This window comes from Contarinia nasturtii, unplaced genomic scaffold (assembly GCF_009176525.2).
Source record: "Contarinia nasturtii isolate CC-2019 unplaced genomic scaffold, AAFC_CNas_1.1 Cnas_scaffold_1305, whole genome shotgun sequence".
NCBI classification, from domain to species: Eukaryota; Metazoa; Arthropoda; class Insecta; order Diptera; family Cecidomyiidae; genus Contarinia; species Contarinia nasturtii.
The window spans coordinates 197,892-222,119 of NW_022198645.1; the positions used below are offsets into that span (position 1 = coordinate 197,892).

General features: G+C 32.8%; 1 protein-coding gene across 4 annotated transcripts; it reads left to right on the top strand.

The window, feature by feature from the left end:
* The first annotated feature begins 637 nt into the window (after nt 1-637).
* Nucleotides 638-23,096, top strand: LOC116345509 (putative epidermal cell surface receptor). 4 transcript variants are annotated; one of them, XM_031774940.1, is made up of 13 exons: nt 638-764; nt 8,114-9,275; nt 12,272-12,999; nt 19,054-19,108; nt 19,274-19,819; nt 19,883-20,056; nt 20,116-20,379; nt 20,471-21,175; nt 21,396-21,534; nt 21,610-22,344; nt 22,419-22,585; nt 22,675-22,908; nt 22,978-23,096. In XM_031774940.1, exons 2-13 carry the CDS (start codon nt 9,131-9,133, stop codon nt 22,983-22,985), a joined length of 3,900 nt encoding a protein of 1,299 aa, XP_031630800.1. In that variant the 5' UTR covers nt 638-764; nt 8,114-9,130; the 3' UTR covers nt 22,986-23,096. The 4 variants fall into 4 exon arrangements, with proteins under 4 accessions (XP_031630800.1, XP_031630799.1, XP_031630801.1 ...); XM_031774939.1 differs by having other exon boundaries at nt 22,675-23,096; XM_031774941.1 differs by having other exon boundaries at nt 21,017-21,175; nt 22,675-23,096.
* Nucleotides 23,097-24,228: the final 1,132 nt, after the last annotated feature.

A 24,228-nucleotide genomic window follows, 5' to 3' on the forward strand; every position in this document is an offset into this window, starting at 1 on the left:
TTGGAATTTCGTGCTACAAAAAAATCAAACCAGAAATATGAAAAGTTCCCCCCCCCCCCCTTGCCCATGTATGAATTGAGGGAGTTTCTTCTTGTAAGCCGAACAGTAAACGATGCCTCTTATCATGGTTTGTTGTTGCTTGGTGTTTGGGCACATGGACTTTAACGATCGTTTTAACATCGGAATTGTAAATAAAATTGATTGAATTTTCCTATGGTTAAAAACCACATTTTTGGCCCCACACACTAATATCGTAGTCACTCATACACTTTTTTACTCGATCCATTTCGCACTGACCATATTATTATCTCCGAAATGTTGTATCGCTGTTAAACTTAAGCACTTTCATGAAAAACTCATTCAGTTTGGTTAATTCATTGTACAGTGTACACGGTGAGTGCCACATTCATTCTCAAGCATGCATATATGTTGTGTGCTTGAGTAGGTTTGAACGTGTTTCGTTGAGAGAGTCTCTAAAGTGAATGCTGTTGCGTTGCTGTTGTTGTTTGTGTGTTATTTTCTTATTTCAATGAAAAAAAAATCTCTTCTCTTTATTACTTTTTATTTTTTCCTCTTCTTCCACTTTTTCTCGGCTGTTTGTATTCAAAACTGAAGCAACGGCTTTAGTCTTGATTGGTATTTAGAGGTAGTTGTACACATTACTTGTGTGTTTTGTTAGTTGTTTTGTGCTGCCGTGTATATATCGCCTCTTACTAACCATTTACACTTGGACATCTCAAATTGGAATATCGTGTGCAATACATGTAATACTCATTAAATAAGTAAAATTTGAAAAAAATAATCAAAATTTATTTAAATTAGAAATTTCGTGTAACATTTTAAGAAGTCTCAAAAAAACACAGTGCAGCAAAGAAGAGGAGTTTGATTTGGAGTAGAAAACAAATTTGAATGATCAATATTGGGAAAAGAGGTGAAATTGATTTTGAAAAAGACAGAAAAAAATAAGAAAAACAAAAGACAAAATACACTCATAGACAAGCAACCCGATGAACGCGCTGATTTATTCAAGTGGTATACATACTTGAAGCGGACAAGCGGACACATCGCCGCCAATCTACAAGCAACGGAAAACGTATTGTTTTGATTTTTCTGTACTTCTTGCTATTCGAAAGAAGAACCGCGCGCGCGTTACGTTGTGCTTTATAAGAATTACATATATACATGTAAAGTGAAACGAAGACAGAGAAATAGAGAGAGAGAGAGAGAGAGAAGTTATAGATTTTTTGTTCTGTTTTCAACAAAAGAGATATCTGGGTGCGGACGCCAAAGCGAAAAAGGCGTGCGCATCGCTTCTCTTTTTGCTCTTCATCTCTACTTCTATCTCCGTCTATCTAAAATAGCAAACTTCGGTTCATCGTTCATTTCACAGCATCACTGTAAATTTGGTTTCCTTCTTTTCTTAAATCACACATCAAAAATAGAATAAACCATTATTTCGTGTGCTACTTTTCTTTGATTTCAAAAAAAAGAACGGTCATTGTTTTTTTTTTTGTAATCGTGATCTCAGTTTCCAAGATTCGATTTAATCAATAACTTCAGTGAATTAATTGAACTGATCATTTCTGCAGTGAAACAAAACAAAAAGGTTTAAAGTAATATTTCCAGTATTTGGTGCGTGTTTTATGAAGGTTTTTTTTTCGTTGTTGGTGTCTAGTTTCCGTGCAAATCATCGTTATCACGTTAATTCGTAGTTTCAATCAATTTGACCAAAGAGAAATGCGAGAATGAAGAAGAAAACAGCTCCACTTTGCTGAAGCAGTCGATTAAACGCTTTGATGGCCGCACGATTTTATAAATATACCATTAAATTGTACGCACATTCACTGTAGTCACTGCAATTGTTGTTGTTGCTTCTGATACACTCTCGCCAGTGTAAATTGCATTGGCATATGCAGACAGTTATATTAAATGTATGGCATCGTTCAGTGGTCAAGTGAAATTTTTCTCAGTTTTGTGTCAATTTCATTCAGGTTTTGTGTGTTGTTGTTCTTGTTTTTTTTATATTTATTTTTTTATCTTGTTGCACTTCTTCCTCGCTGAAACATTTCTGTTTCATAAGTATGCTATTTTATCTCATTCTTTCGCATTTCGTCATTTCCATGCCATTTATATCGTTTGAAAACGGTATTTATCAAGTCGTCCATGTATACTTACTTTCGAAACTCACTCTCACACCACACGATAATCATCATCGCTGTACACTTTTCAATCAATGGATCAATGTACCAAAGAATATAAAAAAACATTTTTGGAATTTATTAATTTCTCTTGCTTCCTCCTGTCTCCAGATTCCATTTATCGATAAATTTGATTTTTTGAAAAATTGTGATGCGTAATTGGTGATCGAGATGTCGTGAATTAAACAACGATCATTTTTTTCCATTGATTATCTCAATTAAAACCTTCTCACAACATTTCAAACGTATGAGTATGTTTTGTTTTTTCGTTCTTAGGAAAAACATATTGCTTGTGGACAACACGAAACTATCATTAAATGTTGATTAATAAAATAGAATCCGTTTAAATTAAATTAATGAGTGAATTGTATCAAGTATGACGTGATGAAAAATGATCTCGAAGTTTAATGAATTGCGTTTCAATTTGAAATACATTTTAACCGGCAATCAAGATGAATCACTCAAATCGCTGATTAAACGAACACACCAAGCTGAACACGAGCCCAAACGTTGCGAGACGTATAAGCGCACGCACTGTAATACATTCCTGAGCATTCGATTTCCAAGTTCATTTATTTAAACAAAAGTCGGTTATTTTACCACAAGATTTAAATGCACAAGACAAACATGCGCTAGACACTTATAATCATATTTGGCATTTCACCGTCATCGATTGCAAAAATTTTCCGAAAAAACCCAGCATATTCATACCGATTATATGACGTCACCAAACTTCCTAGTCACTTGAACTTGGGCCTTTTCCTATGAAACATTTTAATTTCAAGTGAGTCAAGCCTAAACAAACGTAGTCACTCCAACCAAACTGGATATTTCATAGCAAAAAAAACCATCTTACGCAATTGATATCTATGGTAAAATATAAACCAAATGTAATAATTTTGTTGGTGAAAAAAGGTAGTTTATACCATGCCCATAGCAAATCTTGTGAATGCCATTGTGTTTTTTCTCGTTATATATTGTTTGAACAAAAGTATTTCTTAGTTTATTTTTCATTTTCTCTTCCTATTGGCACTGTTGTTGTTGTTGCCATTTTTGCGAATGCGTGTGTTGGTGCGATACTGTCACACGTTTCACATATGTGAGTTTGAGAATGCTCAAATGACTTTACTTTGCCGCCACCAAAGTACTCACAATTTCTGTGTATATTATCTTGATGTTATATTCAAATAAGATCAGTTACGCCATTGCCATTTTTTTCTTTTAAATACACTTCTTATTTTCATCCGCCATTCGTTAGCATTTTTCGTTCGATTTACCTTATATCTCTTGATGTCTCCGCTTCATGGTTCCATTACAAATATGGAATAATAAAAATACTCTAAGAAAAATTCGAGATATATTTCGATTTTGGTTATATGTCGCAATTCAACGAGTGTGAGTTGATGGTTGAACATGGTGTCATTGGCTTTGTCTTTGACATGCGCTAAACATACGCACAAATACAGACAATATAAAATAATGGTTGTGTTTAAAGCGTGAAGCACACCTATTGCTGGTTTGACGTTTACATCAGTAGACCAACGTGCAAATACACTATATCCGGATGATGAGTTTCTGTTATTGCTCAATTTCGATGCTGAAATTTTGAAATTTTTTGTATACGCATCGAAGGAAATTAAGGTGTGTTGTAAAAAATGCAAGAAGCAATTTTGAAAAAGATTTCAATACAAACAAGCAACAAAAATGAGATCACTAGCAACATCCTCTTAATTATTGCAATCTTGTTTCATGTGTAAATTCATCAATTTATGAAAATGCACGAATGCCACGTAATTTTAGTCATAATATGTGTATATTCACTAAACACGCTGAAACCGAAAGAAAAGAGAGAGAGAGAGGTACAAAGGCAGAGGTGGAGTGGGTGAGAGAAAGATTCGTTCAACATGATTCACACGAATTTGTGAATATCCATTTTGCATGTCCAGAAAGCTTAAGCAAATTTCTCAATTCATTCCTTATATTCCCTTGCATTCATGCCGTTATTGTAAGCAACAAGTATCTTTCTGTAAAGTTGTTGTTAATATCGTTGTCATGAAAAATATACTCAATTTTTGTATCGCCCTTAAATCAAAAATGATCTATGAAATGAAAAAAAAAAAAAAAAAGAATTGTATGATTTTTTCATGAATTAATTAGAAATCGTCGCCGGTTTGGTAGGCCGCCTTTCAGCATTATCGCATCGTTGTCACACATCAAAATATAAGAATGCTGTGTGTGTGTTTTTTTTTTCGTTCTCTGTGCGCTATAATGCACGCATTCTGCTGAAAACATGATTAACCGTTGTATGCTGTGCGAACGTCTAATCATAATTATACAATTATTTCATTAAATAAATGAGCAAAACACAAAATCGTATTGCGTTTTTCCGTCGTGCATGTGTCTTTGAAATTCTGTGTGTAGCCCTTCTGAAACAACAGAGCACATAAAAATTTGCGCAAAATATTCACACGGCATGTAAATTTATTTAAATGCCGAGAGATTGCATTTGCACCAGGTATATCATGTGTATGTAATCTATTTTGATATTCTATCGGTGAAGGTCATAAAATGCCGAAACCGCACCACCAAACCAAACCAAACCACTGTATATGACTAACATTGATCAACGGCACTTTTTCACCACCGGATCAGAATTTGGAATGAAGTGAATGTATCACATTCTTTATCAAAGTCTACAAGATTGCCTTGAACGCCGCACTTTTTATTATATCTCTATCTAATACCGGTCTCACAAACAACAAGCAAAAAATCTCTGACAGCTCCCTTAGCACACGCACATAACGATCATACAGTGTTCGCAATTCATTTAAACGCATTTTAAAATCATTTGGACATTTATAGTGCACAGCTCTAAGCTGACGATGGGTGTTCGCTGAACAAAATTACTGAATGTAATTTTCGTATATCGGTTTAAAAAAAATACTAATTTGTTCAGAAACGAAACACTCAAAATGAATGGAAACATTTTTTTGTGCCACTATACAAAAACACGAAATACGGTGACCGCTCTATGCAAAACAATAATAACTCGTTATTTTATTTCATAAACACTAATGAATAATTTTAAGTGGACGGAAAATTGCCATATAAAAAAAATGTAAAAAAAAAATTGTAAATGATTTTAGCATCATTAATTTAGAAAACCATACTAAATTCAATTCGTTCATTTAGATCAATTGGTTAACGAACAAATGCCGTCAACACAATCCAGTCTAATTTAATAGTTTGCTCCAGTGAAATAAAAAAAACAAGCAAATCTCACATTCATAATCAACATTGTCGTTTCAAATGTTAACAATACTGGTTTTAAAAAAAGCAGTTGTATTTTGGTCGATTGCCCTTTTGGTTTTGCATCGGTGAATACCACGCATTCCTACGGCGCACATTCTCATTTTTAGTTAGCTTTCTTCGTCGAGGTCAAAATGAAATCGGTTCACAACAAACATTTTCAATTCGGAATAATTATTTGGATTTATACAATAGTATATTTGAAGTATATTTATTTGTGGAGTTCTTGTTTACACATTTGATGCTATTTTCAATCGAATATTTATTTATTTACAATATTTTTTTATATAAAAACAGAATCTTTGGAATTACCCAAAGGTTGCATTTTTATAGCCACTTTTGGTTTTTTTCTTCTCTTCACTCTTTCGGTAAATAAACACACTCTTGGAAGACATGACGTAGTTAAATTTGCGCATCGGTAATTTTGCTAGTGGCAATGAGTATAACAAAACATATTACGTGTGTTTTGAATAGTTAATTAAATGTTTCCGGTTTGTTGAAATTTTGTATAAGTTACCAAGAAACCAAACATGTTTCATATTTAAAAAAGTATATGCCTTAAAAAGTGAAAAAAACTCAATTATTTTCAAAGAGATGAAAGAAACTAGAATTAATCGTTCGATATTTTTCAATCGATTGAAAGTGAAGCAATTGATTTCCTCAAATCATTCGATTATTACCATCTGATCAGATGCAATTGGACTTAAAACACTCGCACAAAGGAGAAGTTATAGTACTTTATTTAATTACACGCTATATAACAATTCATCCGAAAATGAGCAAAAAATTATTTCGATTATAGTTCATTTCCACACATTTTTGGCCGGTTTATTCAATTGTGACAATAGACATATAAATGCCAAACAAAAATGTTTCCACGGGCGTATCGCAATGAAAGCCGAAAATGAATGTCTGTTTATTCCAATTCATTCGTTTGTAAACATCCGCGACGCGTTTATTATTTATCAATCAAAGTTCATATTTGATTTTGCATTCACGAAGCGCACAATTGAAAACGAATAAATGTACGCAAAATAAACGAAGAGATATCGCTTTGTGTAAGCAAATGTGTTAAATCAATGTTATTAACAAGTTGAATAACTTAATTTAGATGAAAATGAAGAAGCATTCAAACATTGCTGTTAATTTGATTTATTTGAAATGAACATACAACAGTGGCGAGTAAATGTGTTTGCGCTTGGACTTAAAAAAATACATAAACATAGGAATAAATTGATTGTGTTTCACAAATAATATGTGAAACATAAAAATAAATGTGAAAAAGAAATTTGTTCTACTCCAATTCATTGGATAGGATGAATGAATGTATGAGCATGAATACACATTTCATTTTCGTCTTCTATTTTAAAAATCATAAAGTAAAAAAACACAAGACCGATTTCTATTGTTTCCGTGATCGTAGCGTTTTTCGTGCGGAGAAATAGTGATATATTAATGAACGGGTTACAATTTTGATTGATTTGTTTTTCGTTTAAATCAGATTTATTACCCAGCAGATGCCAGCGAATGGCGATTATTTACACATTTTTTTATCTCTCTTTTCTTACGATTTTCATCGAATGCCAAACGAGTTTTTGACGAACTATTGGGCAAAATATGTAAGCGATAACATATCAAAATGAGAATTTAAAGAAATTTTTTTGTGCAAAGTCTCAATGAACACGGAAAGCAATCGAAGATGAGAGACGAATAAATAAATTGCATGAGCCGTTGGTAATTAGCAAGCGCATTTGATTAAAAAAAGAAACTGTAAAAATGCTGCAAATCGCTTTGAAGAAAACCTTGAAATCAGTAGGCTGAAAACCATAAGAAATCAACGCATGCAGTTTTCTTGATTGGGGCTGCAATTTTAGCGAATCTTGCAGCAAATTCATGTGATAAAAAGAGAAATGCAACTCTCTCTCTACATTGATTGAGAGCATTGAGTGTCATTAGTTGGAGTGTTGATCATTTATTGCAATGAAACCAACAAACAACTTCAAAGCATCATGACATGATCACGATTGTCGTCATATATTTAATTACAAACACACAATCCCACACAATCAAGTTTCCAACAACGATGTTTAATGTAAATGAACGATGAATTCATACAAGTGAAGAAAAAAAAATCAATAACAAAAACACATACACCATTTTTGGTATCGCATTCGCATATTCCGGCCAGAATAAGACAAAGCGGCGTTCCAATTGCCATTCCATATCGAAAATTATGTGCAAAACTAACTGCAAAAAATTCATTTTCATTTTCGACGTCAAGCTACAGTCAATTTTTCTCAATCATTTTTCTCTCATCATCGATAACATTTCCGGATTTCAAATTATATAGTTTCAGTTCAAACACAATTATTCTATAATCGTATCGATGCATATTTCATTTACGGGAAATTATGATTATCAAATCAACAAATCATCTTTAAACACTACTCAACCATTAAAAAAAACTCCTACTTTCTGAGCTGCGCAACTGTTGTTCATTCAAATGAGTTTGCAAATATAATGAATAAATGCACTTCCAATGAAAAACCTTTAATATAGCGTCAACTTTAGATATTAACATATTGATTTTTTTCTTGTAATTTCAGGATACAATCAACAATTGTGGATTTTCCTTTGACCTTCAGGCGTATTGTATGTGTTGAGATTGGTCAATCGACCTGATTTCAATTTCGAATCGACCAAGTGTAAAATTCAATAAAGAAAGAAGTTTTAGTGAAAGTGGACCATCGATAATTGAGTAAATGAATGAGGCGCAACACTGCATAATTTCATTCACGGCTGGTCATTCGATGGATTTAATTTTATAAATTGTGCAATGAAAAGAAGCCTAACGAAAACGTGTGACCAAATTAACTCGTGACGAATGTGTGAATTGAGAGACTCAACGAGCATGCAAATGAATGCATCATAAAAATGAAATAGGCTTTTTTTTTATTTAAAGCGAATCGACGCATAAGAACATTCGTAAATATTAAATGACAACAATAGTAAAATTAGAATAGTGTTTAAAATATAGTGCGGTAACAATAGTGAATAGAAAATTGATTTGTGGATCGTGAAAAGAAGATTTTCTTTTCAAAACGGTACGGTCAATAAAATAAAATCGATTTTACGTGAAGAATTCAATTTTATTCGATTTTTTTTTCGTTCGCTTAATATTGTTAAAGTTTCACAACGTTTTGGATCATTTGTGTGATAATTATTTGGACCGTTCGGAGAGAAACTTCTTACAATTATCAACGCATATCAATGAATGTAGAACGAAAATTCGGTGCAACTTTGCGTTGAAAATGAGTACGAAACAGCAAAAACATCAATAACAAATTATGAAAATAAAGAGAAAACGTAAAAAAAAATTAAAATAAAATGTGTGATATGTATTGGTGTGATGATTTTTTAGTGTGAGTGCAGAACAAGTTTGCCGAGTGAGAGCAAAAGAGAGAGAGAGCGAGAGAAAATTATACAGAAAAAAAGAAACCAAAACATATAGAGAACAAAACGACAAACAAATCACACGAAATTGGAATATCAAGATCATAATAATAATAATCGTGCAAAAAAAAGAGTGTTTTGCGTCAGTATAAGTGTCAGTCAGTGTATGTATGTGTGTGTATATAAAAAATTCAATCAAAATGTGTAGAAAAAGTGCGGCGGTTTTGATTTATTTCGGATTACTTTTGTTTGGCGTTGTAGTCGGCGATATTGAGCCACAGCTAGATAATAATGCAGATATCATACAAACTAAAGGTTGGTAAATTATTGTTTCATTTTTCACATCTTGTTGCGTCTTCATATTTTAAACCATCTTAATTTCGAGCTCTTCGGCACGGTTCATCTTTATACGTTATATATATTGCACACATAAAAAAATCGAGTATAAATTCAACAATAAAAATCACCATACAACGCCATAAATCCGTATATGTACCATTCACCAACTCTTCCACTATTTTCACTTGTTCCCAATAACAGAGTTTTGAACGTTTTCTTCATCAACATATATATATTTGCTTTGCTAAGTTTCACACGATCAACATATTCACACATTTTCTTTTTCCATGATATAATTAATTTTGTTTTGCTTCATATGGTCCGACTGTATAACTGTAAAGTGATTTGAAGATGCAAATAACAAGTAATTGAAATCCAATAATAGTATTAACCGCAAATTGCCGGTACGCCGGTGAAGAAGAGCAACAATCGGATATTAACTCGATATAAAAGTCACTAAAATATAGCAATAATAATGAACGATTATTGTGTTATGGATTGTAATTATAATTTTAAGTTGACAGCCAGTGGTTAGTCCTTCCGCATTAGTTTTCGTTTCGATCAATGAACTCTTATTGAAACAACTTTTAGCCAATTAACGCCAAATGAACGCAGCGAAAAGGGAAAATTAATCACTTTTACCCGGACACTGTGTGTGTGTGTGTTTGATTTCATTTAGACGCAAATTACTAACCACATATAAATTACGCCGCAGTAATAAATACACGTAATGAAAAAAAAACAATGTTCTTCTGGATGATTGAGTTAGACGATCTCTTACGTCTCTGTAAATTTTTTTAATTACTTCAACACCAAAAATATGCATAGTGATCTTACCTTACATATTTGCCAACAATGAGTCGATACTAATTATATCGTCGAATGAAAACAATAGCATTGTATCTTACACAGATGGTATATCACATCGTAAAATAATGTTTGAGAGCATGCTTTTTTTGTTTATGTAGTTTATTCTGTTTCATTTGGGGCACAATCTTTCGACTTTTCCAAAATATATTCACACTGAAGAACGAACTCTTTGGTTGAAACGAAGTTCAATAAAAAATAAGGTGCATGGCAGACGACTGAATACACACTACACAGATATGAATGTTTTTGTACTGGTTTATTTTGAGGTGCCAAATTATGATGTAAAATGTGCATCAAATCACTCGTTGCATTTAGTAAATTTTCTATCAACCATTTAACATTTCTCAACCGTTTAAAAGAAAATCCATTCATTTTTTCTGTAAATATCTTGAAATTTAGTCAATCAAGTCGAAACTAGTTCAGTATATTCAAAAAAAAATGCGAAATTACGGGCTAAATCTTACAACAGCAAAACATAAAAATCATATATCGACAATTCCATATGAGCGAAGTCAACAAAAATCGCAACGATTTTCTAATTTTTTTGGTTTAAATCAGAGACTGTTCCTCTGAGGAAGATCGGTGAGGAGAAAAATGAGGAGGCTGAGGAAGAGGAGGAAAGATTTTTGTACAAAAAAAAATGAAAAATACATTATTCGTGATGAAAATAGCTTTTTAACTAAAAAAAACTTTTCCTCCTCACTTGAGGAGAAGAATCTTCCTCAGCGCTCACCTCCTCCTCCTCCTCCTCATTTTCCTACTCGCCGATCCTGCTCCTCAGAGGAACAATCCCTGGTTTAAATGATTGATAATTGGCTGAGAAATGAAAACACGTACTTTCCACATCATACTTAAGTTTTCGAAAGAAGGTCCGAAGTGGAATTGAGTCCTACTATGGGTTCTGATTTTTTGTGGCCCCTGGTAGCTTCTCAAGAGTACTATAAAAAAAAGCAGTAAAAATTAGTAAAAATGTGAATTTTGTATTCGTTCGTATGGAATCTCCGATATATAAGAACAGTGAAGTGAATGAACGCCCGAAATTATATGAACTTCCAACCAGCTATAAATGTTAGTCGATTATTCACATCCAACATGTTGTAAAATGAGATTCCTTCTTCGTTAATCTTTTTTTCGCTACCCATTTAGGTAGTGCTGTTGCTTATTATTAGACAATGTCTAACATATACAATTTGGTGCGCCAAACTCGAAATTATGTCGCGCTTAATTTAATAGTAATAGTTGGTAAACACGCGACATACAAAATCTAGTTTTCGCACATATATTTTTTCCGCTAGTGTATTCGTTTGCTCTAATACATCACGAAAATCACTTGAAACCAGTTATAATCATTTTGTTCGCATTTTTTTGTTCAACGTTTATTTGTAAAAAAAAGAGTACATGAAATTTTCAGACAATTACGGTATTTTGATCGATATTTAATGATTTGAACTCGACTGATATGAACATTAAAGGCGAATGATAGATATTTGTGATTTCATGTAAAAAAAAGCAGTAAATTTGAGCATGTTATCAAAATCGGCTTAAACAGTTCATATTTTTGAATAAATGAGTTTGAAATTTTCCTAATGATCGATGCCCTTAAAATAATGTCTCTGTTGAACATTGCCCCTAAATATTTTGAGATGGAAGTAAAACCCCTTGAAATCTATTTACACAGCTTTTCACATTCGAAAATGCCATCTCCCTTTTGAAAAGCATTTTGTCCATTGCAATAAAAAAAATCTCAATCAAAAGAATTATTTCTCTTTGAATATAATTAGAAGCGAACGGAAAAAGTTTGTTTCTTTTTTATTTATAACATCTGCAAATCTTTCGTTTGCATTAAAAACCAAAATTTCTATAGACTAAACTTTCCAAAGTTGTGAAGGTGGTTTTAAAATTTAAAAAAATCGACAGTTAGAAATTGAACGTATCATCTGTTACTCTAATATAAGAAAGTGAAAAAGTGGATTAGATTAGCACCCAAAAACCCAATTTTTTTCCTATTAACTTTATGAAAAGTCTGACTTTCGTTTTTTTTTTCTGATTTTGACATTATTTTTTGTCTTACTAATTTGTTCTTCTTTTTCAATCCCATACAGAAACAAGTACGACCAATTCAATAAAAGTGACGACCGAAAGTTTGGAGCTATTGTCAACACCAGAAAAGCTGTCAGATCAAAATGATGAAGAGGAAAGTAGTACAATTGCACAAATGGCAAAATTAAGATCAACAATTGCGCCAACAACAGCGCCACAGCTACAGTCAACAACGGAAAAGTCAACAACGATCGTAACAACAGAAGATGTCAACGAAGACGAGGAAGAAGGAAGTACGGTTACTGTGTTTGCCAAAACTGAAATGCCGATTGGTGAACAGAGCAATGATTCACCTACTAGCAACGATGATAGCAAAGATGAAACAACCATTAAAAACACAAATGCAGAGCGTGTAACGGCGAATGATGTAACAACGGTGACAACAGAACCCGTTACTGTACCACAAGCAAAGTCGGAATTTGTTAGTAGCTCAACCACGGCAAGCATTACAAAACCAAATGAACGAACACGAATTGTATCAAAAGATGATATTGAATCAATTCGAGGACGTGCATTGAATTTAAGTGGTGTTGAACACAGGCAGCCAGCATCCGGTGTAATTTATGTAACTGCGCCTCCGACCCAATCGATGCCAAAGTCTTTGAAAACATTCAGCGACGATCTAAGTGATGTCAGCATGGATAATGATGGCATGGAAGTTCACAGCAGTGAACACATTGCACCAACTCAAACGGCCACATTGACTCATGAACCGGAATGTCTATCAAAGGTAAACAAGATTTAATTTGATTGCATCATAAAATTTCTGTTAAAATTTCACATCGGTCTAATTGGAAGAAATTGAAACGAAAATTCATGTTTGGTTTTTATTTCAATGGAAAATCGCATATTTGAATGTATATTTCCATTGAACTGTTCCATAAAGCGTTTATGACGTCAATACAAATTTGACATTTATGTTGGGATTTTCCCACACTTTATACGGTAATTGGAGGTCACAAAATGTTTTTCTATTACGTACGTCAATTAAAAATCCGTTGAAATCGATCATTTGGGAATGCATACTTTATATTTTCCATATTGAATAAAAACTTCGTTTTTTGTGAATTCGAATGCTATGAGTCACTTACAACGTCAACTAATAGTTTCAATGCAAATAATTGCGTCTTACTAAATACAAAAAAAAATTCCAACATATCTTTATAGCAAACAGAAAGTGTTTGCTTTTAATATCAAGTGTTGAATACAAATTACGCACGCAGATACACCAATTCATTGTCATTCTTTCATATGATTCAATAGATTCAATGAAATCGAAAACAATTTACAAATACGTGTTGAAATACAAACAATTAAAAAAATAAAATAAAAATGTGACTAAATCGTTAAAGTGAAAGACAGAAACTTTGAGCGAGTTTTATTCATTTTATTATTTAGTTCAACAGCAACGGAATTGATGTTTGTTTATTGTCTAAATAAAATAAATTCATTAATAAATTATATTTACTGAGTAACAAATAACACATTAAAGTCTAATTGGTACATATAATTTATGGATTTGCAGCCAATGCAATTTTCACCTAGCTAATATTCTATGTTACTCATACGAAAGATATTTTTTGTGTATGAATCCGTACGCATAAATTTTTCAATTCTACATATGACAAACTAGAACCAATTTTGAAACATTATCTGACCTAATTACATTTTTCAATTAAAATGCAGCAGTTTCCATAGTTAAGAAATGATGTTATTTATGATTACACTTTAATTGAATATGCCTGAAATAATCTGAAATTCAAAAAAAAATTATTACTTTACTAGCTGATGTCTAAATGGATACTTAGACAAAGAATGCCTTTCGCAACATATAAAATTTTCTTGACGAATCAATCATTGGAAACAAGAGAATTTTTGTACATTTATGGTGCTATCTATGCAGAGAGAAACGTCCAACTGAATTCACTCTTAGTCTTACATTTGCGCATCAGATTTTGCACTGTTTTTGTGGAGAAATAAAACGAAGTTTGAATGTGTTCTAAATGCTTATTATATCTGAGTATCGAAGAAATCTTATTTATAAAACATATTATTAAATTGATTAGTATTCGAGTTGAGCGAACTTAAGTTCGTTTTGTGAGTTTTCCACTGTAATGTAAATATAACTCAGCACGAGTACACCGTCGTGTGCAATTTTCATCGTGCATTCTGCATTAAATAACGGTTTTCTATACCTTTCCCAATTATTACATGTAAATTTCTACCTATTCTTTTTGATTCTTCTTGTTGCTCTTCATTTCATTCGGCATCTATTTTACATCACAAATGTTCTGCCTCTTGCGTTTTTAATACATTTTGTTTCTGTTTCTTTTTTTTGCATTTAAAATGCATTAATATATTCACTTTCATAACGCATTTGTGTACACACACTCATTTTCTTACTTGCGTTTCATTTAAAACGATTTATTTCATTCTACCATTCACGTTCTAGCCTGCGAACCAGCATTCATTGATTCGCTTTCAACAACTTATGATTTAATTTAGTGGCCTATGCAGATTTGCAGGCACAACATGGAGTAAAACAGACACGCAACATGATCATAAACTTAATGCACAATTTCTTTGGGTGCTTCTCAATTTAACTGAAGAATTTAAGCATAAATAATAAACAAGCTCCTCAGGTATTTAGATTGTTTTCTTATTTTAAAGAAAATCTACGAATATCAATTACTCAAAATAGTTTAAGTCAAAGAGTTTCTTTTGGTTTGAAAACAATAAAATGTCATTATATATTATGAAAAAAAAAAAAACAATCTGAGTGCATCAATGGTGCCAATGTTATTTTCTGGGCATTTAAAAAAAATGAAAATTCTTATCCGCGTTTCATTTCTCTTTTGTGTCATTTCATGAAACTGTTGTATTCACATCAATCCGATTGATATATTTGAAAGTTGTGTTCTCTTTTCTCTGCCACACAATATCGCCATTAGTAAAATGTTGCTCAAATGCTGTTGCAATTGTTGGTGAATAAAAGCGTGTCGAAAAATTGACAGGTTTGAGAAATGGTTTATGGTCAAGAATACATGAAGCGAAAAAATGGAATGAAAAGCTATTTTAAATAAGAGTACCTTTATGACAACAAATATGGACATATTGTTGTGAAATAACACTTACATGCTTAGTTTTATGTTGGTATGTTGGTGTGCGTACGCCCACAAACTATTAACTGAAGAAAGAAATAATCGCTATATTACTAAGTTACATAGTCAAAAATGCACTCTATTTTGAACAATTATTGAAACGGAAATCATAAAAGAAGTGAAATAATGTTCGCATCAATTTACGATTTTTCATAAGCATTTTGAAAGGCATGAGAACATTTTCGTCTGAAAAAAGAATGCGGTAAGACAAATGATCTCAGTATAATATTTTGTCGAGAGAAAGAAAAATATATGTGTAGAGAGGTGAAAAGAAAAAGCGACAAAATTCGCACATTTTGTACTGTCGTGAGAATTTGATAAATACAAATGGCAACTGAAACACGTTGATTACAATGCCAGTGAAAAAAAACCTTGAGTATGACATGAAGATGGAAAATATCATATCAAACACAGAGAAAAACAAAATGATCTCCCGAACGAAACAATGACACGATATGATATGTGAGATGTAAGTCATGCAATTTACAGAAAAATTAGAAAAACGTGATTGGTCAGTTAAGATTTTCACAGATAATACTCAATGACGAAATTATCAAAGAGATGAACCATGATTCAATATATCGCGTACTCTTAAGTCTGGCAACCCATATTCAGTAGTAAAACGACAGAATGCATATTGAATTTGATGAACTTTAATAATTTTGAACAAGATATTCGTGTAATACAACAATAAATGTAAGGCAGCGTTTTTGGCATTTTTGCATTTGCTATTTTATTAGATTGATTGAACTTTAAATAAGGTGAAGTATTTCATTTTATAGGTTGATGGGCTGCCGACAGGTTAGTGGCAGAGTGGCACCGATCAACCGACAAATAAATATGTTTCATTGTATTCTTTCAGTAACAGAAACATTGAAATTATAACGATTTCCATCAAATATTGTTACTACCAATACAGCTAATATCAAATGTTTTAGCGAAATTTCAAAATTACATACAAATGTAATAATAAAAAATCTATGAAAAATGCCATCGCAAGTACACCGATTAGGATCGAATTAGAAATCAATCGATCGAAAACGTTTACATACACAGATGCCTTAATTTATTTTACAAAATGTGTCAACTTAAGCAAATGTAATCACTAAATTTAAGTCAGTTTGTGTCGATATATATTATATATCGTTGAAATGAGTGAGGAATTTGTCATGTCACCACATCGTGATTTTGTTCAAAGGAAAACAGTAAATATGATTAGTTATCATTTTCTTTCTTTGTACCATCTTCGGTCTTAATTAAGAATGTATCTGACCTCAATCATGTGCTAATGACATCATCAAGAAAATTTTCTTCACCAACCATAGTTAACATTGACGATTCACTATTGCAAAGAAAAAAACAAATGTAAAAGTACACTCGAAGACAAAAACAAACAACTTCAGATGACTTTTTTTTTGAATATTTATTTTGTGTTCTTTGATGGGCAACATTTTATAGTCAATGAATTTTTTCATTGCTCACCATCAGCACTTGAATGATTGAAAATAGACTTAATGATTCATTTAAGAGTACATTAAATATGATAAGCGAGATAAACATATATAGGTGAATCGTTTTTTTTTATTGTTGTTTTGAGAATATATAATAAAATAAACGAATTTTACGACATGTTTGGGCACAAAAAAAGTGCTCAAGATTATCAACAAATAAACAAGCCCACAAAGTCCTATGTACAATATGTACATACAATTTCGGTTTTTATTTTAATTCACATTGAATCCGAATGAAAACAACGATATTCATTCGAGAGAAGAGAAAAAATGTTTGCAAAAATTAGAATGTACTATACAGACATTAGGTTTGAGCTATGGATATAGCGGCTGCTATTTCATAGCCGCTATTCATAGGCGCTATTTATCTCGTTTTATTGCATTTATGCATATTGTGCGTTATTTTATAAAAATTCACTAGAAAACTAGAAAATTCTAGTGCGTGAAGTTGGCTCTCAGTAATTTTTCATATAAATTATATGTCCTTTGGTGTGAAGTTGGCTTCGTTTGTGACGTCATTCTTCGCACTAGATTTACTAGTTTTTCTAGTATTCACTAGCGTGATTCGCCCCATGAATAGCGCCTATGAATAGCACCTATAAAATCTATCTGGTCTGGTCTAATGTCTGGTACTATATGATGCACATAGATCACGTTAATGAAGTAAATGGGGAACATAAGTAAAAAGTGAACTATAACAAACAAATAAGCATCGTATACGCTGATTTATTGTAATTCACATCGTTTTTCCACAGCGTCCAATGTGTGTTTATTACATATACACCGCTTTGTTTTATTAACAAGTGCAAATTTAATGAGAGAAATACCGTTTAATGGCAAGAAATGATGTAGTGCACCATAGCTCAACGATTTTGAATGGGCGCCATTCGGTGTAGTGGCTGAAATGTGGTACTAAGCGCGACATTTAAATTTTCGCCCAAATATGAATGTGACGGTTACCAAGTTTCTATGAATCACTTGATATGTCTAATTCGAATGTCAATCAGTTGAATCAGGTAGAGTAAAAAAAAGTATGCATTGTGAAACAAAAATTGTAACAGTTCTTCTTTTTATTCTTCAGTTTTCAATGGGATTTATTCTGTTGTGAATTTAGTCTCTCTTTTCATGGATCGATTGGAATTATTTTTCAAATTTAGAATGAACAAATTGAAAATTAAAATTTTACAATTCAGATATTGATTTTTCAGCGCATAGTTCAATTTTTAGTTCACTTGCTCTTCGAACACACTTACCGCGTAGCTGTACTAGAGTGTTCGAAAGGTTATATAAGGTTGATTTACTTTTAAATCGATGGCATTCATTCTTCATTTGAATGTATTTGTGTGTGTGTGTGCGTCATGGCTTCGTGTTCACGTTTAAAAATTGCAATTCAACTGAATCGGAGTCAAATCGAACAACACTTAACGATAACACCAACGTTAATACAATATACGAAAACAATGGATCCGAATTGAAAAGATTTTTGTCTATAGAGAAATAATTCAATCGGAATTGATGTAATATTGATCTAAATGGTGAGCCGTACTATTTAACTGTGTGATTGCATTTTATTCCTCACCGTTGTGTGAACCAAAAAAATCACATTTTCACAAATCGCTACTGCGTCTATAGTGTACTGGGTAGTTTTAATGATTCAATAACTAACCAATTTATTTTGGTTCCTGCCTCAATTATTTTATTATCACATATAAATTTTATTTTGGCATCAATTGCGTGACAAAGCTTCAATTTTTTTTGTAGTACATGCATTAAGCGATCTACACATGACAACAATTCTATGTAACTATATCTGTCTACAGATCTTTTAATTTGGTAGGCTAATTTGAATACTGTGCCATTTTCATTTGAAACATATAAGGCCAGAAACTTAACTATATACTGTGGGAATTGCTCTCAATAAATGCGCTTACTATTATTCACGTTTTTTTTCAAATTACATCATCAATACATTAGAGACGTAAATTTACGTTGGCTTTATCGTATCAAAGTAGATTTTAGTTATTATCCCCGATTTGCTTTATTGTTTCATTCATTTAAAATTTACAAACAAAAATAAATTCAAGTGAATTAAATCCATTTATTTTTCTACAGGATGGATGCAATAATGCTGAAGATAAAGTTTCTCCATCACTTTTCCATGAATCAGGTTCGTATATTCCTCTGTGTATTCATTTTTTTTTTTTTTTTTCAAATATCAACGTTTTTAATGAGAACGACAACCTTTTTGTACCGTGTGATTAATTGATGTTAGGCGCACTCTATTCAAAAATTATCGCAAATAATAAAATAAGTATTCATGTTTCATCATTAGGTTCAATGGAAACAGTATCAGCTGCTGTCGAACAAGATTCATCCGAAGTTCCGACAAAAAAGATTTTAGAACAAGCGATGCATGGAAAATCACCACCAGCGATCGTTCAAAACAATGATTATTGCATGTTTAAAGGTAAAAAATATGCCATACATGAACAAATCGAAGATGGGTGTGAACAAATCTGTAGATGTGTTGCATCGACGGTAAGTGTTGAATGTGAACCGCGTTGTCCAAAAATGAATCACACAACAGCAACCCATGATCAATGTGTAACCGTTCCCGATCCAAAAGATGTATGTTGTCACATCGAATTGTGCGATGTTACACTAAACGATCATGAACAAATGGGGGCTATAGCCATTGTTCCAGCACCACCATCGTTTGTTGATGCATCGAAACATAAAAAAGAAAATCGAACAATGATCGAATATAAAGAACGTGCATCGAGTTCTGCCAGTTCAATTCCGGCAATGTCTTCAGCTGATGACAATGATTCCGATAATAATTTCGATTGCGAGCACAATGGCAACAAATATAAAAAAGGTAAATCAGTCATTAAATAAAATTTTCTTGGTGTGCTTTTATCATATCTAATTCTCTATTTAGGTCAACAATTCAATGAAGGTTGTGATTCATTGTGTATTTGCATGGCTGAGGGTGTGCATTGCGAAAAAATCGAATGTCCTTCAACATTTGGATTGGAAATCATGGATCCACACTGTTTGGAATGGGCACCAGAACCAGCAACATTTCGTGCTATTGTGCCAAAATGTTGCCCAGGTAATAATAATCATACGAATAATTTATGTGGTATTGATCAAATGTCATTGTTAATTTAGAGCGAATGCGTTGCATTGACAATGGAACCTGTGAATATAAAGGACAGTATTTCGATAATTGGAGTGATATACCAGCAAATTTGACCGGATGTGAGCAGCATTGTTTCTGTGAACGTGGAAAAGTTGAGTGTCGACCATCGTGTTCGGTGCCAGCCAAGCCACCAAAACACTTAAAATGCAATGAAAAACAAATTCCAAAAGTTGTACCAATTCCAGATGATGAATGCTGTAAGCACTGGGCATGTGTTGATGCAACAAATGACGGTAAAAATTCATATCATATTTGTGTGTTTTATGTTGCTTTTTCTTTATTCATCATTTCTTATCACCACTTTCATATTGCATCATAAAATAGATTCTGCACCTTCATCGCACATATCATCAAATATAGATAGCATATTCATACATAAAAAGCCAATTGAAAATGAAAACAATGATCACAAAGAAGAGAATGGCATACATCCATTATATCCGACAAGCATTGGTCAGCCGAACAAAGGTGTTCAGGTGCCAGTGAAACCGACAAAAAAACCAACGAAAACTGACACCAAATATCCCGGTCCAATCATATCACAAGCACCAACCAAACTAGAACCGCCAACAAAATACGACAGCTTTGACAATTACGATGACGTTGATGAGGAGGATAATGACAAAAAACCCATTTCACCCGAACTTGGAAATGGATTCTTTAATCCATCATTGACGAAACATCAGTATCCGGACTACGATTTTAATGGCGATAGCTATCATCGTTTGCCACCAGAAACAAAACCACAGAAACCAAATCAATATAATCCATTCATCATTCAGCACGGTGATGGAAAACACGAATTGATTCTAGGTGGAAATGGCCAGAATCATCATTTAAATATTGAACATATTTTACAACAAATTCAAGGTGGAAACGGCGGATCTGGTATTGATGGTGGTCAATCACAACCTCCATATGGCGTACACCATCAGGCACCAAATGGACTATCCTATCCATTTGGTATTGGACAACATCCATTGTCACAAATTCCAAATGAATCGAACCAAAAAATTCCCCTTCTACCAGGTACGTGCTTATCATTTGATTTCCTTCATTTTAGCATTGGCTTTTGGCTCGATTTAATTCTATTGACATTGACATGCGGCATTGAACCTGCTTTTGAAAATCATACTCATAAAGCTTTTTGTTTCATTTTTTATGCTTTCGCAAAGTTCTCTTTACATATTTCGTCAACCACATGATATAGCAATCAATTAAATACAATTTCTTTATGCAAATTTCTCAGCTGGATTTGGACTTTCAACCGATATTCAAGTTATTGCATTAGAGGCAGTAAACGGTCGTACAGTTCGTGTTGTGTTTAATGTTCCACAAATTTACGTTGGATTACACGGACGTGTTGAAATTCGATACACCAAAGGAAGGTAAGTGAAAATTGTTCATCAAAAGTTTATTATTTTGCTCAAAAGCCTGAATGGTTTATATTTTCAAATTTTCAGAAACAATGATACAAATATGTGGCAACAACAGATCTTTGCACCACCAGAAGATTTAATTGCAACGTCTCAAATGGAATTTGAGCTGGGAAATCTTGATTCAAATTCAGAATATCACGTTAAAATTGCATTGATGTTGCATGATATCAATGCACAGCCAACAAGTAAAGTGTATCGCGTACAAACACCAGCCGAAGCTGTAATAACACCACCGCCCCTCATTGACACCTATGAAACACAACAACCGGTTATCGGCAGTGGTAATATGGCTGATATTTTGAAAAACATTCAAGATCCTGAACTTCGTGCTAACGAAGTGAATTCGACATGGATTCGATTGTCTTGGCGCAAACTAAACGAAGAGGAGCTAGTCTATGTGGATGGCATTCAATTACGTTACAAAGAAGTCGGTGGAATTATTTACGATGCAACACCGTTGATTCATCGCACAATAAATACATTTACAATTGAAAATTTGAAGCCAGAAACTGCATATGAATTTGGTCTGTTTTTCATTCCATTCCCTGGCCATGGCGCTGAACTACGAGCTGGTAAAATGCATCAATTGCGCACGACACCAGTTGTTGATGTTTATGGATTCGATGTGACCGTGAATGTGACCAAAATCAAAATGGGTAGCGTTGAAGTGCTCTGGAGTGGCGTTCCATATCCGGAAGATAAATATGTTAATATTTATCGTACGATTGTTCAAAGCGACAGCGGAAAAGAGGATTCCAGGTAAATTTTGGAGAAAAATTCTGCCTAAATGTGTTGAACTAATGAATTTTTTCATAATTTTTCAATAATTCTAGTGTTTTCAAAGTGGCGAAACATGATTCAACTACTGGCACTTTGATAGCTGATTTGAAACCAGGCATTCGTTATCAATTATGGCTTGAAATGTATCTTACCAATGGCAAAATTAAGAAGAGTAACGTCGTGGATTTCACTACAAAGCCGGGCGTCTTGGGAAAAACTGGTAAATATGTTGTGGATATAGTTGATATCACTTCGCATTCATTAAAATACGAAACTGAATTCACATTTTATTATTTCATTGAAATGTAGGAAAACTTTCGTCGGATGGCGAATTGAATCAGGCGGGCATGACTGGTAACTATTATGGTCCTTTGGTTATTGTTTCTGTGATTGCAGCGATATCATTGATGTCGACGCTTGTGTTGCTATTGATAGTAACACGAAGACGTGGTCAATCTGCCTCAATCACACCACCGCGAAAGAATGATGTTTCATATGACAATCCGAGCTACAAAGTCGAACTACAACATCAAGAAACAATGAGTAAGTTCGACATCATGGAAGAAAACAATTTACAAAATGGTACCAATTAAAAACTGATTCAATTTGCAGACCTATAGAATGAACGATAATCAACGTAACCCATTTGAGCTTATTTGAAAACAGAGACAAATAAAATAAATGGAACGAACGAATGAATAAAAGTAGTCAATGCCAAATCAACAAAAAAATAAAAATAAAAAATAAATTCATCCAAATCGATAAAGTTGCCAAATGGATAATAACAATAATACACATTGGAGAACACAAGAAAATGCACAACAAATAGATTCAATATACACTGGAAACATATGTTAAATTCACCACTGCCATGATTCGATATGGGCGATACGATCGAGTTATCTTTATTAATTTTGTTTGTTTGTTTGTGAAATGAATTTATAAAAATTTGTAAATAACCAAGGATCGCAGATAAACGTCTTTACACATTAGTTGCCAATATTATAGAATGTTCGTCCAAGAATCTGCAATAAAGTTTATTATTTTGAAAAAATCGATTTTGTCGAACATCAGAAGAAACAAAAACAACAACAAAAAACAATTTACTTTACATTACTATATCAATCTATGTGACAGAGACATATCGATTTCGGATGGCATAAACCCAGTCGATTGGTTGTTTAGCGACATTTAAATTACTTGTACGACGTTTGCGATAATTATATGTGAGATGTATATACAACAAATATATTGTGTAGATTCATTCATAAGCAGTCAAACATATATTTTGACCTAATCCAGTAGTACTTAGCGATATTCTAATTCTTAGCGATTGAACGATGTCTGGATTTATACAGCTTAACAATACTAGCTAAGATTATAATCAATACATTCAATTAAAACCTTATGTTAGATATTAATTAAAATGTAATGAAATGTAATACTATTTTCTAGATTCATTATAAAAAGAACACGATATTTATTTATAATAAAATTAAGTCTAAAATTATATTTCTCCAAAAAGGATCGCATTTTTTGTTTTGATTTGAATCACGCCGGTTTTTTTCTTCAGATTATTACACATTTGGAGTTTGTGACAAAAACATGAATATTTTAATTAAATGAAATAAACCTGCAAATATTTATTTGTTTTTGTTTGTTTAAACCGAAGAGTAATTTACGAGCTAAAAGATCGTTCATTTTTTATTTTTATTTTAAGTCAAAGGCTCGAGTTTTGATAAAAACCGCTTTATCTTGGGCCAAGGGGCATAAAACACTCACCGATCTCCAATCTATCCTTTGGGGTACAGTGGCCAACATATTTTTGAATCAATTCCATTTTGGATTTTTTAAGCCTTTGCT

Bases quoted from the DNA above. Each gene is read 5' to 3' on its own strand.
- LOC116345509 (XM_031774939.1), top strand. From the start codon at position 9,131: ATGTGTGTGTATATAAAAAATTCAATCAAAATGTGTAGAAAAAGTGCG. The intron at 19,820-19,882 runs GTAAATCAGTCA...TTCTCTATTTAG, and splicing joins TGGCAACAAATATAAAAAAG to GTCAACAATTCAATGAAGGT. The intron at 22,586-22,674 runs GTAAATATGTTG...ATTGAAATGTAG, and splicing joins GGGCGTCTTGGGAAAAACTG to GAAAACTTTCGTCGGATGGC.